Source organism: Astyanax mexicanus, chromosome 2 (genome assembly GCF_023375975.1).
Source record: "Astyanax mexicanus isolate ESR-SI-001 chromosome 2, AstMex3_surface, whole genome shotgun sequence".
Taxonomy (NCBI): Eukaryota; Metazoa; Chordata; class Actinopteri; order Characiformes; family Acestrorhamphidae; genus Astyanax; species Astyanax mexicanus.
Genome location: NC_064409.1, coordinates 35,987,329 through 36,005,322, shown reverse-complemented (window position 1 = coordinate 36,005,322; position 17,994 = coordinate 35,987,329). Strand labels below are relative to the sequence as shown.

General features: G+C 44.5%; 2 protein-coding genes across 2 annotated transcripts in view; one reads left to right on the top strand and one right to left on the bottom strand.

Annotated features, from left to right (window-relative positions):
- Window positions 1–9,922: 9,922 nt before the first annotated feature.
- Window positions 9,923–17,994, top strand: part of LOC103038345 (gamma-secretase activating protein) — a 40,453-nt gene continuing 32,381 nt past the window's right edge. The window contains exons 1-5 of the mRNA XM_007244997.4: window positions 9,923–10,311; window positions 11,492–11,562; window positions 11,945–12,001; window positions 12,207–12,276; window positions 14,345–14,395. Coding sequence (XP_007245059.3) covers window positions 10,224–10,311; window positions 11,492–11,562; window positions 11,945–12,001; window positions 12,207–12,276; window positions 14,345–14,395 — 337 coding nt within the window. The 5' untranslated portion in view covers window positions 9,923–10,223. The remainder of the gene's footprint in view (window positions 10,312–11,491; window positions 11,563–11,944; window positions 12,002–12,206; window positions 12,277–14,344; window positions 14,396–17,994) is intronic.
- LOC125798965 (uncharacterized) lies at window positions 16,590–17,288 on the bottom strand. The gene is made up of 2 exons (XM_049474279.1): window positions 17,162–17,288; window positions 16,590–17,131 (listed from the first exon to the last, which is right to left on the bottom strand). The coding sequence occupies exons 1-2, from the start codon at window positions 17,270–17,272 to the stop codon at window positions 16,973–16,975; spliced, it is 270 nt and encodes an 89-aa protein (XP_049330236.1). The 5' UTR covers window positions 17,273–17,288; the 3' UTR covers window positions 16,590–16,972.

Sequence of the window (17,994 nt, the reverse complement as noted above, 5' to 3'; positions counted from 1 at the left end):
AGTGTGTTTTTGTCATAAATATCATTTATTTGAACATATAGTCAACCATTTCTTTAAAATAAAGACTTTCTTGAAAGAAAATCAAAGGATTTGACAAGGATTGTAAACATCTTCGGTTAAGAAACCTTTTTAAATATTAAGTAAAGCTTCCTCAGATGGAACAGTACATGTTTTGAATAGTTAAATACATGTGTTATTACATTCAGAGTCGACAAAAGATTAGAAATAATAATTTGCAAGAGTTACAGCAAGCAAATGGCACCCGTTCGGTGGAATGGCCCTTAATGTGCTGTATGATGGCGCCATCTTGTGGATATTCGTCCACAGTCAGGTGGAGAATCAGATAAGTTTAACCGCCATTGTCACAACTGAATGTTAAGACTAATATTGTTTGTAAATTTGCAAAGACGCGAAAAGACTAATGTAAAAAAAAATGATAGAAGTCTTTGTCTTCTCTACATTAGCTTTAAATCGCATATAATCAAGATCAATTCAGACACTACTGTTACGCCCTCTCTATGTTTTCCTGTGTTTTCCCCGTTTCCTAGTGTGTTTCTCTAGTACTTTTCCTTCACGTGTGTGTAATTTGTAGCTACGCCCCTTCCCCAGGTGTTCAGTGTTTCTTGTTCCTATTTATAGCACAGTTTAGTCCATGTTTAGCCGTCGGTCTTTGCACCTTCCCGTTGTCTGTCACGTCACGTTATTATGGTATGGCAAGCCAACTAAGCCAAAACGTGTGGGAAAGAAACGCCTCCACGCGTAAAAATATGACGTGTCCACACGTAAAAAAATCACGTGTTGACAGATAAAGACGTTATCTTTTTACGTGTACAGACGTAATCTTTTTACGTGTGGAGGCGTAAATTTATGCCGTCTGTACATCACGTGCTTTTTTTCACCTGTACAGACGTGGATATATTACGTGTACAGACGTAAAAAATTAACGTCTTGGGATTTACTGTCCATCTCAAAAAGCCGCAGTTGCAATATGCAGCCTGTAGATGGCAACATTTACTGAGCTGTAGAAGCAGTCTTAATATGCCTGTACAACACCTCATATCTGCTAGGACAGATTAAAATGTGGATAAACAAGTATTTTTAATGCCACAGTGCCCTACTCAGGGAACATAACATTCCCTACATTAACACACAAGAAATATAACTATTATTGCTAGGTGTAAGACAGATCCCACAGGGAAAGTCATATTAAGTCAAGTCGTATTATAGCGGCACAATTAACACTAAAGCAAGGCTGTTATTAAAAATGTTAGGTCTAAAAAAAAAAATTAAAAAAATGAACTACAATCAATATAAACACAATATTTCAGTCCTAACTGTCCACACTTAAAGTCTTAACTTTTAAAATGTTATACTTTTAAATTGTAATTTTGCTTTTTTAAGCCCTAGTAAATAGGGGTGGGAATCTTTTACTATCTCACGATTCGATTCGATTCCGATTTTGGGGGCCACGATTCGATTCAAAATCGATTTTTGATTCAAAACGATTTGATTTATAAAAATTTATTGAAAACTTATTGAAAAAAAAGCCTCCAAAATATACACTGGTCCTGGAGAAGGTAATGTGTTACAAAAACAATAAAATGTGCAGGAATGTGGGTCTTCAGTGACAGAGGAATCACTGGGATATCACAATGACGTTAATGAACAATAAATACATAAATAAATAACACTGCTTTATTACCAGGCTACTAGCGGTGGTGTGTAGGTGACGCTGCTGGGCTGATGTGATGATAGCAGTGGAGCGCTAAAGTTCAGGAGCAGCTGCTGATTAACTAGTTAATTTTAGGCCGTTGTATTTCTTCAGAAAGGGGGCAGGAGGTGGAGAAATTAATTCATATTGTCCATTCCTTAATTCCTCTGTGATGGGGAGCTGAAATTAGCTCTGATTAGCTTATTGTTATTTTTCCGTTCCGCCTTAAATGCTGCAGCCCGCTGCCACCTGTAGCGTTATTTAAGGTGGAACTGGAAAGTTAGCTAGTTAGCTAGCTAACAGAAACTGAAACTAACTACTAGCGATCTTTTTTATGCTTGTTATGAAGCATTCTGCCATAAAACATTAAAACTACACGTTAATCTAAGGTAATATAGTGCTTGTTCTGCCATCTTACCGGTGATTCTCATACACCTACGCTCTGTGTGGGTCTGACGGTAAGTTCAAACTGCAGCGGCCACGGTCGCTTTGGGCAGTGGGAGGCGGAGCGAAAAACGCTTCGTGCCGCTGCAGTGTGAACTTACCGTGAGGGGTAGGGCCAAGGGAAGAAATGGGATTGGACCTTAGAATCGATTTTGGGACATTTTAAATCGATTCTGAATCGTAGTAAATGAGAATCAAGATTCTTATGTGAATCGATTTTTTGGCACACCTCTACTAGTAAACAACATTCGGTGTTCAGCCACTGAATTTAGTAAATTTAGAGTCACAATTTCTCTGTATCTTTTATTAGTTTCTTTTACATTTTTATTGTCCTAAAGCAAATCAAAATGACAAAATAACCATAGATTATTGTGCAGATGACTAGTACTACAAAAACTAATAATAATAATAACAATAATATGACTAATATATATACTATGAATTGCATTTTAATAAAATAGACATCCAAAGTATACAATACAAATAATGCTATATTAAAATATAGCTTGCACTGACCTAAAGGCAGGGTAAACACTATGGATATAAAATGGCGGGGGTTACATCATGTGAAATAGGGGGTACATCATAGACACATGATTACAACGTTTCAGTTATGTGGACCTTGCGTGCAGAGTGTGTATGAGTATGTATGGGGCTATGTCACGGTAAGTAGACACTGCGTTGTAACCCACGTAAGCGTCTTATGAATATGGAATACAATACGTTGCATGACATCATGTGTTGTCAGGCTGCCTTATTACAATGCAAATGTATGCATAGGCGCGTTTACCGATTGGATGTTAGATGCCAAAACGTGTATCCACGAACAGTTTTACCGCCTGTACACGTGATTTTTTTACGTGTGGACACGTCATATTTTTACGCGTGGAGGCGTTTCTTTCCCACACGTTTTGGCTTAGTTGGCTTGCCATACGTTATTGCTTTCTCCACGTTTCATATTTACTCGCTCTTGTTTACTGTCATTCACGTTATTTCTAGTCACGTTTATTTCCTGTTTGTTTATTTGTTTATTTTGTATATATTTACGTATTTATCCTTTGTATATATATCCCTAGCCCTGTTTTGTACTTATCTGTTTAGTTTAGCTCTTTTTTTGTTTTCCCTGTTTGTTTATGTATATATATTTATTCGTTATTCCCCTGTTTGTTTATTTGTTTATTTGTTATTTATTAAAGTATTGGTCTTACCCGCATATAAATCCGCCTCCCGTCTGTTCCCCACGTTACATAAAGACCGACCAAATGGATTTTGCGGGTCACCCTTGGGCTGGATGCAAGCTGGCCATCCGTCACGCTCCCTTTGGGACCTCAGCGCAGGATAATCCGAGGCCTCAAGGCCGAAGAAGGCCTCGGTCACGGCGCTCTAAGAGGTCCCAAGATCCGGAGGATTTTCTTGGGGGGGGGCTAACGGTTGGGGCCATCGGCCTCGCTCCGAACCGCGAGGTAGGCAAGGCGCGCAGAAACGCGGGCTGTGAGGACTATTTCTGGGATGACGTGGACCTCCTCGCAGCCGCGTCCAGTTCGGAGGACGAGTTCTACTTCCCGACGAGAGCCCGCTTGCCGCCGGCTGCGGAGGCTGTCCTCCACCCGCCTCCCAGGGCGCGCTCCACCTCGCCGGCTCCGCAGCTAGCTTCAGCGGCTAACCAGCTAGCATCTCCGGCGGCTGCAGCTCCAAGCTTCTCCAAGGCTACGCGGCTAACTCAGCTAGCATCTCCGGCGGCTGCAGCTCCAAGCTTCTCCACGGCTCATGTTTCTTTGGCTGCTACGGCGCTCTCCTCTCCGGCTGCAGCGGCACCTGCTTCTCCTACGGCGGCAGATCCAGCCTCCTCAGCGGCCGCCCAGCCGCGCTCCGATGCGCTGGACTCTTCCGCAAACCAGCAGCTCCAGTCCGGGTTTTCGAGGCTCCGAGGGCGGCAGCAGATCTCCGCTCCAAGGTTTCCATGGCTACGGCACTACACTCTACTGCTCCTGCCGCCCCGGAACCTGAATACGCTGCGGTGAATTCAAACCAAGTCTCCGTGCTCTCTCCAGCAGCCCGAGTCTCCACGCAGACACCTACTGCCCAAGGGTCCAAGTCTGTTTACGTGAGTGTTCCTGTGTCAGCGGTGCCCGCCACCGCCAATGTTCCTGTACCAGCGGTGCCCACCGCCAATGGTTCTGTGCCAGCGGTGCCCACCGCCCTCAAGTCGCCAGCTGCTCAAGTCGCCGCGCCGTCAGCTCCAGCTGCTCGAGATGCTGCACCGCCAGTTCATACTGCCCGAGTCGCCGCGCCGTCAGCTCCAGCTGCCCGAGTCGCCGCGCCGTCAGCTCCAGCTGCCCGAGATGCCGCACCGTCAGCTCCTGCTGCCCGAGTCGCCGCACAGCCAGCTCCTGCTGCCCCAGACGCCGCACCTCCACCAGCTCCTGCTGCCCGAGTTGCCGCGCCTCCAGCTTCTGCTGCCCAAGCCGTCGCGTCGCTAGCGAGGCCCGTCACCACACCCACGCCAGTCCCTGCACCCAGGACTAAGTTTTGCCCTAAGCCCCATGTGCCCAGGTCTGCCCCAAGGCCCCCGGACTCCAGCCCAAGAACTTTGCCCAGGCTGGCTCCACGAACTACCCCTCTGACTTTAGCCAGTCCTGGGCATCCCCAGGTCTTTCTTGTCCCCATTTCGCTTCCCGTTCTGGTCCCCGTGTCTGTCTGTGTTCCTGTTCCTGTCTTGTCTGGTTTTTCTGTGCCTGTTCCTGTCACCGTCTTCGTGTCTGTTCCTGTTAATGTTTTTGTTCCCGTTCCCATGTCTAGTCCTGTCCAGTCACCACTCATGTCTCACTTCCAGTCATCGTCCCCTGTCCAGTTTCCTGTCCAGTCTCCTGTCTCGCCCAATGTCCAGTCTCCAGTCACGTCCCAGGTTCAGTCTCCTTTCTTTGTCCAGTCTCCTGTCCAGTCTTCAGTTCAGTCTCCAGTTCTGCCCCATGTTAAGTCTCCGGTCTCGTCTCTTGTGTTTCCCGGCCGTTTAGGGAGGGGCTTCTGTTACGCCCTCGCTATGTTTTCCTGTGTTTTCCCCGTTTCCTAGTGTGTTTCTCTAGTACTTTTCCTTCACGTGTGTGTAATTTGTAGCTACGCCCCTTCCCCAGGTGTTCAGTGTTTCTTGTTCCTATTTATAGCACAGTTTAGTCCATGTTTAGCCGTCGGTCTTTGCACCTTCCCCCGTTGTCTGTCACGTCACGTTATTGCTTTCTCCACGTTTCATATTTACTCGCTCTTGTTTATTGTCATTCACGTTATTTCTAGTCACGTTTATTTCCTGTTTGTTTATTTGTTTATTTTGTATATATTTACGTATTTATCCTTTGTATATATATCCCTAGCCCTGTTTTGTACTTATCTGTTTAGTTTAGCTCTTTGTTTGTTTTTTTCTTCTGTTTGTTTATGTATATATATTTATTTGTTATTCCCCTGTTTGTTTGTTTGTTTATTTGTTATTTATTAAAGTATTGGTCTTAACCGCATATAAATCCGCCTCCCGTCTGTTCCCCACGTTACAACTACCCGTCTTGACCTAGGAAAATCACATTTTCTGTCAAGTGTTTCATTAAAGAAAGTGGAGTTGTATGTAATTGGAGTTCATTTAAATAAACATATAAAATTAAACACATGTATTTTGTATGTCATGTATGTCATATGTAAATTAAGTTAATAGAAATGTGAGGAAAAAGTTAGGACACCCCCACATTTACAACTCAAAATGTAATTTATTACAGCAGCATAAAATCAGTATAGACCGTTTTAGAGGAATATTCATGAGCGTTGGAAGTGACGTAGCTGTTCCTAGGACACTTCCGTTTAGCGGTAAACAGCGTTCAAAACAGTGGACGTAACTTTTTTATTTAACATGAATGCAAACTTCACCTAATCTGAGAGTCACAAACATTGAAAATCAGGTCAAATTGTTCTTTAAACAAGTAAACTATGGAGGACCAAAAATTACAAAAGTATAAATAAATACACATTTAAATGTATAAATATATAAATAAATAAACAACTTAATAAATAAATAATTAAATACATTAACGTTGAAATTAATAAATATATAAATAAATGCACGTATAAATGAATAAATAAATAAATAAATATATAAATAAATACATGCACAAATAATTGTATAGGTACATAAATTAATTAATAAATACATTTCTTATTTATATATTTATTTATTCATTTATATGTGCATTTATTTCTGTCAACATTTATTTATTTATTCATTTATTTATTTAAACATTTATTTATTTATACTTATGTCATTTTTGGTCCTCCATAGTAAACACGCCTGCTTTCGTTTTTCACACTGCTAACCTGCCATGCAGTTACAGTGTCTGCTCACAACTTCTCCCTCCTTCTTATCTACAAATCATGCAGAGTATGTGTTGGATAGCGTCTGACTTGCTCCAACCTCACCATACACTATAGTGATGCCTTCTCTACTACAGGAACAAATATTCCCAACTTTTCCACTGAGAAAGTAATTATATGCGTCCAAACTGCGGTGCACTTTCACTGCCTCAGTTTCAACAAGGTAGTGATTCACATCTGGGTAGGTCACACCTCGCAAGCGTTTTAAATCAGAGGAAAAAAACTTCCCTCTTAAATCCTTATCAAAAGGATCAGGAAAAGAGGTTTGACCACTTTTTAATATTTTCTGACCATATGTTTGCTCTGTTTTCGGGAGATTTGCGAAAAATGAGCTCGTCATTTTGACAGCTGTATACTTGAAAATAGCGCCACCGGAAGCGTTGAAGGAACAGACATGCGCAGTAGCTTTGTTATTGTTTTCCTCATTGAAACGGTCTATAAACAGCAGTAACACAGGGACAGTGCAGACAGTGATAAAGTGGCTGTCTAATGTACACTACAATACAAAATGTATGTAATGTAATGTACTATAAACTACTAAACAATACCATTAAAAGTCTGAAACACTCTCTTTTTTATCATTTTATTTCTAATTTTTCTCCCCAAATTTTCATTTCCCATTTTCTCCCCAATTTTGCACAGCCAATTACCCAACCCACTCATTAGGACTCCCCCTATCACTAGTGATGCCCCAACCCCAGGAGGATGAAGAGTAGCACATGCTTCCTCTGACACATGTGAAGCCAGCCACTACTATGCTACTTTGATGCAGCATTGCCAAGTAGCATCACAGCATGCTCGGAGGAAAGCGCAGCGACTCGAATCCAATACATCAGCTCACAGCTCATGTAGTGATGTGGTAAGAGAACGCCATCTACCCACCAGGAGGGTGCGAGGCCAATTTTGCTCCCTCTGAGCGCCGGAGGGCAGGGTTCTAACCTGTGGCAGTGCTTTAGACCACTGGACCACTCAGCGCCTGTCCAAAACACTCTCTGACCACAAACAATAATGCATCAAGACGAAATTATGTATGGGAATTTAATTAAACTTTTTATGTTTTTATAAATGTAAGTGATTATAATAGATGATTGAAAAGATACATTTATTGATGAAAACTGCACAATTAAAAGGAGGCTCCTCTACCCAGTTGGGCGACCTTATCCTGGATACAAGATAACCCAGCTGGCATTTCAACGTTGAATAAACATTGAATCAACCCGAAATAATATGTTCAACCTTTGATAAACCATAGGTCACTAAAATTAGAAAATCTTATGGTTAACAAAGTGTTAACAATAAACTTACATCACTGCAGTAAATCTGAGTATAAAGAAAGTCACCCACCACTACCAATCTGATTCAACATCTGATCTCAAAAACACTAAAACAGTAAAACTATTAGAACATGAACATGATGTTAAATTAAAAAGCAGTTACTGCAAATAGAAGTAAAACACTTTTTAATTCCTCCATCCAACCGTTTTTAGAAATTATATGATGATGTAAATGTAAAATGCTGATTTAAAAGGCAGAAGGTTGAGGACATTATGTTGATTCAACATTAAAATTCCAACGTTAGCACAACAATTGAACATTAAACGTTGATTCAACGTTAAAGTTTCAACGTTAGCACAACCATTGAACATTAAATGTTTATTCAACATTGTTTCAACGTTGAAACAACAACAGACATTACTTTAGCCATATTTCAACCACATTTCAACGTTGAAGGTCGGTTGTGTGCCAGCAGGGTACGTTACACGACAGACAGATCGTGTCAATCGTTTTGGACCAAATCACTCAATATCACATTCATAGCTAGTCAATATAGAGACTAACTTTTGGTAGCAGCCAGCTCAGCATCAGTCTTTTAGGGTGCTTTCACACCTGAAAGTCCGGACCGTGGTCCGAACCAAGGATCATGTGTTTGCTACATTGTATATATTTGGTCTGCTTATTTTTGTTTTCACACTGCAGTTTAGGGAGCGCACCAAAAACTTTTGTGTGATAGACCTACATCCTTTCATCATCACTTACATATCGATGCGTTTTCCTTAACTTGACGATGATTGGTTTTAGAAGGACATACGTCTGACGTTGGCGTGTTGACAATTCGGCGGGTGGTTCATTCGGCGGGAAGCCTTTCCAGGACCAGGATAAAATGAATGATCAGATTCATTTCGTCTCCATAGTAGTGCTGCTATTGTGTTTTTTTCAGGCACAGTACTCTGAAGCAACTGTATCCATGGCTCATTTTTCCTGCTTTTCCGGTTATTTTGAGAGGGTACTGACTGCAGCCTGCAGAAAGGCTCAGTGCGTCCAGCTCCGCCCACTTTGTTGTCATACCGTCCAGTCCCGCCCACTTTGTCAGCATCATGTCTTAGCTCCGCCTCTGAAATGAAGTAAACAATGTAAAGGGCAGTTAGCGGACTTTAAATATAATGTGCCGCGCCTTCCCGCAGGCTGCAGTCAGTAGTAGATGGTTATTTTTCTTCTGCTGCCGTTGCTGAGAAACGCCTGCTCAGCTTCCTGTAATTGGTACGAAAGTTCGAACCATCCAGAAAAGCGCTTTTACACTGCAGGCGAACGGGACCATGGTTCAGAAGATCCGAACCGAGATCACCTCTCTTGGTCGGACCAAAATCCCTTTCACACCTGCTACTTTGGTTCGGACCAAACTGAAAAGTCCGAAAGTCCGGACCAAACGAGGCAGGTGTGAAAGCACCTTAGTCTTTTTTAGCTCTATGTCTTCTCCACTTTTCAGTTTCACTGTCAATATTTACTTGTTTTATTCCTTCTTTGGTAACTGAGCTTTTTTAGGACATTACGAGGTTTTTTAGGCTGTGTGGCAGCTAAAGTTTCGACGGAACCAGCCCGCTTGCTAGATTCCATGCTGCAGCACCGCTGTTGTGTACTGGCCACCTCTGGGGTGGAGTTAGTGTTGGGGAATGAGCAGCAGGTGGAGACAGAGCCCACACAAACACAGATACCTTGCAGCCGGACTGCACAGTCCAAATAGAAACATACTGGCTGCAGCACTGCTAACAAGAGCTGCCAGTGCTTTATCTCAATATGTTTCCTTAATATCAGATGATCATTTTATGATTTACCACTGAAAATAAAATACGTATTTGTCCTTTTAGTAAAAGAACCAGGAACTGAGGCTGGCTGAACGCTTCACTCCGCTGAGTTTCACTTCCACAGCCTGGGACCAGCCCTGTCCGCGTCAGGTGACACCAGGCAGAGAGGGCGGGAAAAACTCAGAGGCTCTAAACTGACAGCGCACTCAGCCAATCAGCGCCGGCTTAGCTGAAGCGGGGCGGGGCCTGGGGCGGGGTCTGTAGGGGTATGTTCCGCGGTACTGTTGTTGTGTAGGGCTGAAGTTTCAGGTTGTTGGTGTGAGTGAGAGAGTGAGTGAGTGAGAGAGTGAGTGATAGAGTGAGGAGGTTAGCGTGAGGATTCTCACCGCTGGAGGAGGTTTTTTAATAATGAAGAGGAGGAATGAGGAGTACAGGGAGCTGACGGGCGGATATTTAAACACGCTTCTCTGTGTGGAGTTTCTGTAGGTGAGACTCGCTGTGTGTATCTGCTGAGGGGTTCAGAAGTGAAAGTGGACCGGTTTCTTCAGTCCCGCGGGTCTCTGTTCCACTGAGCTGCACTCATGCTCAGATTAACCCATACCTTCAACATCAGCACAGATGTTCTTACCAGCATTGTAGCTAAAGAGGAGACCGTGAGGAGGAGTAAAGGTAAGGGTGTCTCCCTGCCACAGCTCTGAAACTAATAAAATCTCTTATGTAGAGAAATACTGACTGACCACAGATAACAAGCTCATGTGAGGTCTGTATAAACAGCCCAACTGGAACCAAGAAAGCTCTATGTGGGCCACACATATGTGGATGTCAATGATGGGTCAGTGACAGGACCAAAAAGGGTTAAACATGGGCCCCAACTGGGCTGTACACTGCACATGGGGCCTTGATGAGACCCATGTGATATTATAAAAGGTTAACTGTAATGTTCGGGGACTTCTGTAAAAAATATTTCACACTTCTACTCAGTGATAAAACTCTTTTAAGGCTTTTTAGGCTTTCTTAGTCACATGACATTGCGTTCAGTAGCTCCTCCAGTTCCACTCGCTGTTGCTTTTGCATGGATCTCTGTGGAAACGCACGCCCAAAGTGTAATTATGGTGCATCCGAACGGGACTAAAATTACCGGAGGACCACAGAGTTCAGCGAAAAACAGTAGGTAATTCAGCCTGTAAAACACGTAACTTACATGGTCGTTTCGGACAGAAATAAAATCACAGTGGTCCCCCCATAAAAAAGATAATTAGAGTCATAGGGCAAGACTCCTAACACTACATTGGCCCACCTCTGTAATAGGAATAACCTTGTAAGTTGTAGTAATAACATTGAAAAACCAGGCTTCTTAATTTTCCATTGATTTCTTAATCAGTCTCAGCATTTTGCATTTCATATGTCATTTAAAATATTGTGTAAGGTAAAAGTGTCTATAAAAATCAAAATATAATATTTCCACCATATTGCCTATCCCTACCAAATGACATGAATAGACATTATTAATCATCCGAATACATATAAATACTACATACAGAGTAATTCTAAGATAAAGGCTCTGAATATCTGGACCTGTTTTAGCAGGATGGGTCAGGTGACACAATATAATGATGTATTAATTAATGTTTTACATTAATGGCCTCTTCACACTAAGAAAAACATAATAGGCAATATTGAGCTCCTCTCCAAAATTGTTCGATAAGTTGATAATGTAATTATTATGACAGGCCTATGTGTAGTTCATGGAGCTGAGAAAATGTACTTATGATTGTCAGTTAATAGGCTACTAAGTGTGTGGTATTATTGAAGTTCGTCTGCACTCATTCGTTTCTTCTCTCATGTGAAGCATGTGCAGGTGTTGCTGACACTCGAATCCATAATGTGGAGAGGGATGGAGGTGTTGTGTATTCCTGGAGAGTAAGTTAGCCTACATTATTTTGTGTGAAAGCACCTTACTATGACAGGTCAAGCATGAAGTTCCATACATACCAGTGCAGTGAACCTAAAAAGTTGAAGATCAAGGGAAAAAATTATGTCATAGTCAAGAATGTCACATGCAACTTATATATCGTTGCTGTCTAATTATCAAGAAATTTTTGCACAGTAAACTAAAAATTGACAACAATTCAATTAAATTAAATTTTATTTATATAGCGCTTTTTACAACAAAGGTTTTCATAAAGCAGCTTTACAAGGAAAAACAGGTCCATGCCTTTTAACAATGGAGATACTTGTTTTTCATTGGAAGCTATGATATGCACTTTTTTGGTTAATGACGTTTTCTGATATCTTTGAACAGGGTGCATCAGGAACGACCAGGGTTGGCAAATATGACCCTCATACAAAACAAAATAAGGTAAGTTTGAATTTAAGAGAAAGACTGTAGAAAAAAGCACAATAAACACAGATGTCTAATACTTTTACAAACCCAAACGGTTAATTACATGTCAATAATATGTATTGGTAGTTGATCTTTGCCTAAATGAGGTAAAAAAAAAACTATGTAACTAAATAGAAAAGTGTGCACAGACCATTTACCCTCCTAACCTCTTTCCTCACAGCTCCTCTATACTTTTGACAAGCAAGTGTGTATCAGCAGCTGCTCCCTGAACAAAGAAGAAACTCTGTTGGGTAAGAGCTTCTTTTCAGATGTGTAAACAAACTCAAAAACTGACCCACTGCTTAAAAGTGCACTATAATTGTATTAAAGTTGGGGTCACAGAGTGATCCATGCAACCTAGTTATCACAAATAATAAATATACAGTCCAGTCAGAATATTATTACCGTCTCCTCGTTTCTACACTCACCATCCATCGAACCACATAGTGACAATGACAGCAGTTCAGTGCTGGACTGAGAATGCTCCACCAGGAATTTTCTGTCAGCTGCATCCTAATAAAGTAGAAAATGACCAATACAAACTGTGCAGCAACAGATGAGCTTCTGTCTCTAACTTTACATTTACAAAGTGGAGCAGCTAGGTAGGAGTGTCTAATAGAGTGGACAATGTATGAACACAGTGATTAAAAACTCCAGCAGCACTGATGTACCAGCACAACAACTCCATGGGCCCTATTTTAGCCCTATCTATACACACTGGTCAGATGTGCTTTGCGCAGATTGATTTAGGGGCGTGTCCTGGGTCTTTGGTCCGTGAGGGCAAAAAAAAATACGGCTTTGCTCAGCTCCAAAGGCGCAAAAGTCGTGTGCTAATTGTCTTAATTATTCATGGGTGTGTTTTGGGCGTAATGTAAAATAAACCAATCAGTGTGCCAGACATCATTCTTGTGCCTTTGGTGCTGTGAAGGTTTGCCAGCAGCTCATTTAGAGAGCAATGTGATTTTATTCCTTATTCTGTTTATTGTTTATGTAAAAGCTGAGTTTGCAACACTGACTAACTGATATTAGTTTCACTTTCAAATTACGGAAACAGCAGGGCAAGACCTTAATCGATCCTTTATATTTGACAATATTTGATTAACTTTACAGGTCCTTACTCTGTAGCCTTGCTCTGAAGCTTTGAAGAACTTTAGCTTGAAGTGAGCAGTGCACACGGCAATCCAGACATGATTGCGCGCTGACTGTTGACTGTTGTCCTGGTTTACCTCAGTCAGTAGTGCACCTGTCTTTCCCGTTGCCAAGATAGAATCATGCCAGAAATATACCTGAACTCACCTCACTTCCAGACCACCACGCCATCGTCGTTAATATATTCCTAAACTTCAATGCTATTTTAACAACGCGTGCACAAGTCATAAAAATAGGCTGTTGACGGGGTGTAAGATAGTAAAGAGCATTGTGACGTGCTTTGCGCAGTGTGTACAATAGAGCCCTATATCACTGCAGTCCAGAGAATGACCCACCATCCAAATAATACCTGCTCTGAGGTGGTCTTGTTGGATCCTGACCTTTGAAGAATAGGATAAATTGTGGATAACAAAATATGCAGAGTGTAACATGGGGAACAGACGGGAGGCGGATTTAAATGCGGGTAAGAACAAGACTTTAATAAATAACAAATAAACAAATAAACAAAAAGGGAATAACGAATAAATATATATATAAACAAACAGGGAAAACAAACAAAGAGCTAAACTAAACAGATAAGTACAAAACAGGGCTAGGGATCTATATACAAAGGATAAATACGTAAATATGTACAAAACAAGGAATATAAACAAACAAGAGATATAAACAAATAATACAAACTAAACAAAGTACTAGAAACGTGGAGAAGAGCAAATAGGATACGTGGCAAAACTAAGCTAAGACGTGACGAGACAGACAACGTAGGAAGGTGCAAAGACCGACGGATAAACAAGGACTAAAGTGAGCTATAAATAGTAACATGAAACACTGAACACCTGGGGAAGGGGCGGAGCTACAAATTACACACACGTGACGGAAAAGTACTGGAGAAACACACTAGCAAACGGGGAAAACACAGGAAAACATAGCGAGGGCGTAACACAGAGAAACAAAAGGACTACCTTCTGTAATTACAGAACTACGTGTTTTACGTATATGGACAATAAGTGTATAAACAAGGGAGTGGTCATAATATTCTAACTGAACTGGGTAGTTCATAAACTTTTATATAATTATGTTCCTTTAATTCTAATGATGTAACTCATGTATTCATTCATCATTGCTCATGTAATACCTAGTTGTAATGCTGACCATCTGTGTCTGCTTCAGCGGTCAGTCTGACTCAGTTCACACGGAGAGGAGAGGAGTGCTTTAAACCAGGTATTCATCTTTACCCCACCTACTGTAAATCTGCTCTTCTTTATGAAAATAAGTAGAGACACAGACTCAGTTAATTTGTGTAAGATACATTTTTGGCATATTTTGAGTGAAAGTTGGTGAAAGGTGAAATTATTCAGATGTTTCAGTGAAATATGGTCACACTTAGTGTGTTTTAGTGTGTGTCTTATGAAGTATAAATAAATTGTTACCTTACTTATGTAGAAATGTTGGTTATCTAGACTTTACTGGAGTAATTATTTTCCAGTTGACTTTTTACCTCTACTCCTTACATTTTCACACAATATCTGTCACGCCTGGCCCTGTTTCCTGTCTGTCCTCGTGCCTGTGTTGTCCCACGTGACCCGTGCCCCTGTGTTCTGCCTGTGATTTTCCATTACCTCATGTCTCATTTGTAGCTCCACCCCTTCCCCAGGTGTTTCCACTCCCAGTGTGTTTCCTGTTATGTTTAAAAGACTTCCTCTGTTACTTGTCCTCTGTCGGTCTTTGCACTGTCTCCCGTTGTCTGTCTCTCTGCGTTTTTCTGTCTCTCTCTGCGTTTTCTATATCTCTCTGTGTTTCATTAGTCATTGCCCTAGGTCCTTGTTTAGTGTTTATCTCTGTTTGTTTCGAGTTCCCTAGTTTACTCCCTAGTTTATTTTGGTTTGTTTCGCTGTTCTTTGTTTATTTGTTTATTTATATTTATTTAATAAATTCGCCCTACCTGAGTTTACGTCCGCCTCCTCGTCTCTCTGCCTGGGTCAACCCTGACAAAAAGACCGACCATCATGGACGTAAACCAGTGGTATGCTGCTCGGAAGGCGGACCTGGAGTATCTCCGCCTCCTCGCCGAGCAAATCCGGGGAGATGACCCGCTCCCAGCGCCTTTCCTCGGGTTGGAGCCCGTCAGCCCAGCTTCAGTGGCGCCCACCGAGACCCACAAGGGGATCCCGTGGACTGGCTCCAGGATGGCGATCCGCCATGCTCCATTCGGGACCCCGGCGTTGGAATCCCCGAGGCCCCAAGGACGCCGCAGGCCTCGGGGTAGACGTTTTAAGGGGTCCCGCCAGCCGGAGGAGGAGCCCGTTTCCGGGGAGGATTTTCTTGGGGGGGCGCTAGGGCTGTGTGCGGTCAGCCTCGATCCTCGCCCCGACGAGGACGGGGGTGGCATGGATGCAGGCTGTGAGGAGTCCTATTCCTGGGACTACTCCGATCTCCTCACACCTGCATCCAGTGAAGAGGAGTTTGAGGACTGCCCTCCTGCACCAGCCCGCCAGCCGCTACTTCCTCCTGCGGTAGCTGCCGATCCGCGCCCTGTGTCTTTCGCGGTGGCAGCCGAACTGCAGGCCGTGATTCCCGCGGTAGCAGCAGAACCGCGCTCCGAGACCCCCTGCGCGGCGAGCCAGCCGCGGTCAAAGACTTTCCCCGCGCTCCTCACGCCGGACTCTGCACGAGAGAGTAGGAATCCAGTCCGGGTTTTTACTTCACCCGCAGCTTCGGGCTCCAGTGCTGCAGCGGATCTCTTCATGCCACGCCCCGTGAAGCACGCGTCTGAGGCGCTGCACCCCATGATACAAGCGGCGGCCGCGCCGCTCTCCGAGATTTCAGCGGCGGCCGCGCAGCTCTCCGAGATTTCAGCGGCGGCCGCGCCGCTCTTCGAGACTTTAGCGGCGGCCACGCCGCTCTCCCAGACTGCAGCGGCGGCAGCGCCGCTCTCCGAGATTTCAGCGGCGGCCGCGCCGCTCCCCGAGACTTCAGCGGCGGCCGCGCCGCGCTCACAGACTGCAGCGGCGGCAGCGCCGCTCTCCGAGATTTCAGCGGCGGCCGCGCCGCTCCCCGAGACTTCAGCGGCGGCCGCGCCGCGCTCACAGACTGCAGCGGCGGCAGCGCCGCTCTCCGAGATTTCAGCGGCGGCCGCGCCGCTCTCCCAAGCCCCAGCAGTCCCAGCTGCTCCGGCTCAAGCACCAGCAGTCCCAGCTGCTCCGGCTCAAGCACCAGCAGTCCCAGCTGCTCCGGCTCAAGCACCAGCAGTCCCAGCTGCTCCGGCTCAAGCACCAGCAGTCCCAGCTGCTCCGGCTCAAGCACCAGCAGTCCCAGCTGCTCCGGCTCAAGCACCAGCAGTCCCAGCTGCTCCGGCTCAAGCACCAGCAGTCCCAGCTGCTCCGGCTCAAGCACCAGCAGTCCCAGCTGCTCCGGCTCAAGCACCAGCAGTCCCAGCTGCTCCGGCTCAAGCACCAGCAGTCCCAGCTGCTCCGGCTCAAGCACCAGCAGTCCCAGCTGCTCCGGCTCCAGCACCAGCAGTCCCAGCTGCTCCGGCTCCAGCTCAAGCACCTGCAGCTCCCAGAACTATGTTTGGGCCCAGGCCCCGTATTTCCAGGCCTGCTCCTAGGCCTCCTGACTTTGCCCCCAGTTCTGTGCCCAGGCTGTCCCCACAGACTTTTGCCAGTCCTGGGCACCCACCTATGTTTTTGGTCCCCCTGTCTCTCCCTGTCCTGGTCCCTGTATCTGTGAGTGTTCCAGTTCCTGTCCCCGGTGGTTTCTCTGTTCCTGTCCCTGTTACTGTGTTTGTTTCCGTCCCCGTCAATGTTCTTGTCCCTGTTCCCATGTCCGGTCCCGTCCAGTCTCTGTCTCATGTCCAGTCTCCGTCACCTGTCCAGTTCCCCGTCCAGTCTCCGTCACCTGTCCGGTTCCCCGTCCAGTCTCCGTCACCTGTCCAGTTCCCCGTCCAGTCTCCGTCACCTGTCCAGTTCCCCGTCCAGTCCCCGTCACCTGTCCAGTTCCCCGTCCAGTCTCCGTTCCCCGTCCAGTCTCCGTCACCTGTCCAGTTCCCCGTCCAGTGTCCGTTCCCTGTCCAGTCTCTGTCCCCTGTCCTGTCTCCATCTCCTGTCCAGTTCCCTGTCCGGTCTCCCGTTCGGTCTCCTGTTTTCCCCGGCCTCTCCCTGCCGCCGGCCCCCGGGGTTTGTTTTTCCGCGCCTCGGGAGCTGCGCGTTTAGGGGGAGGTTTCTGTCACGCCTGGCCCTGTTTCCTGTCTGTCCTCGTGCCTGTGTTGTCCCACGTGACCCGTGCCCCTGTGTTCTGCCTGTGATTTTCCATTACCTCATGTCTCATTTGTAGCTCCACCCCTTCCCCAGGTGTTTCCACTCCCAGTGTGTTTCCTGTTATGTTTAAAAGACTTCCTCTGTTACTTGTCCTCTGTCGGTCTTTGCACTGTCTCCCGTTGTCTGTCTCTCTGCGTTTTTCTGTCTCTCTCTGCGTTTTCTATATCTCTCTGTGTTTCATTAGTCATTGCCCTAGGTCCTTGTTTAGTGTTTATCTCTGTTTGTTTCGAGTTCCCTAGTTTACTCCCTAGTTTATTTTGGTTTGTTTCGCTGTTCTTTGTTTATTTGTTTATTTATATTTATTTAATAAATTCGCCCTACCTGAGTTTACGTCCGCCTCCTCGTCTCTCTGCCTGGGTCAACCCTGACAATATCTGAACTTTCTACTTCTTACATTTTAAAAATAACCTTGTTACTCATTTAATTTCAGCTTGTGTTCATTCCGGCTTTACATCTTAAAAAAATCCAGATAAATCTCTCCATCCAAACAGAGTTAATCTGATT

Coding starts and splice junctions, on each gene's coding strand:
- LOC125798965 (XM_049474279.1), bottom strand. CDS start 17,272: ATGGAGACAGGACAGGGGACAGAGACTGGACAGGGAACGGACACTGGA. Junction 17,132..17,161: donor CTGGACGGGGAACTGGACAG/GTGACGGGGACT, acceptor GGAACTGGACAG/GTGACGGAGACTGGACGGGG.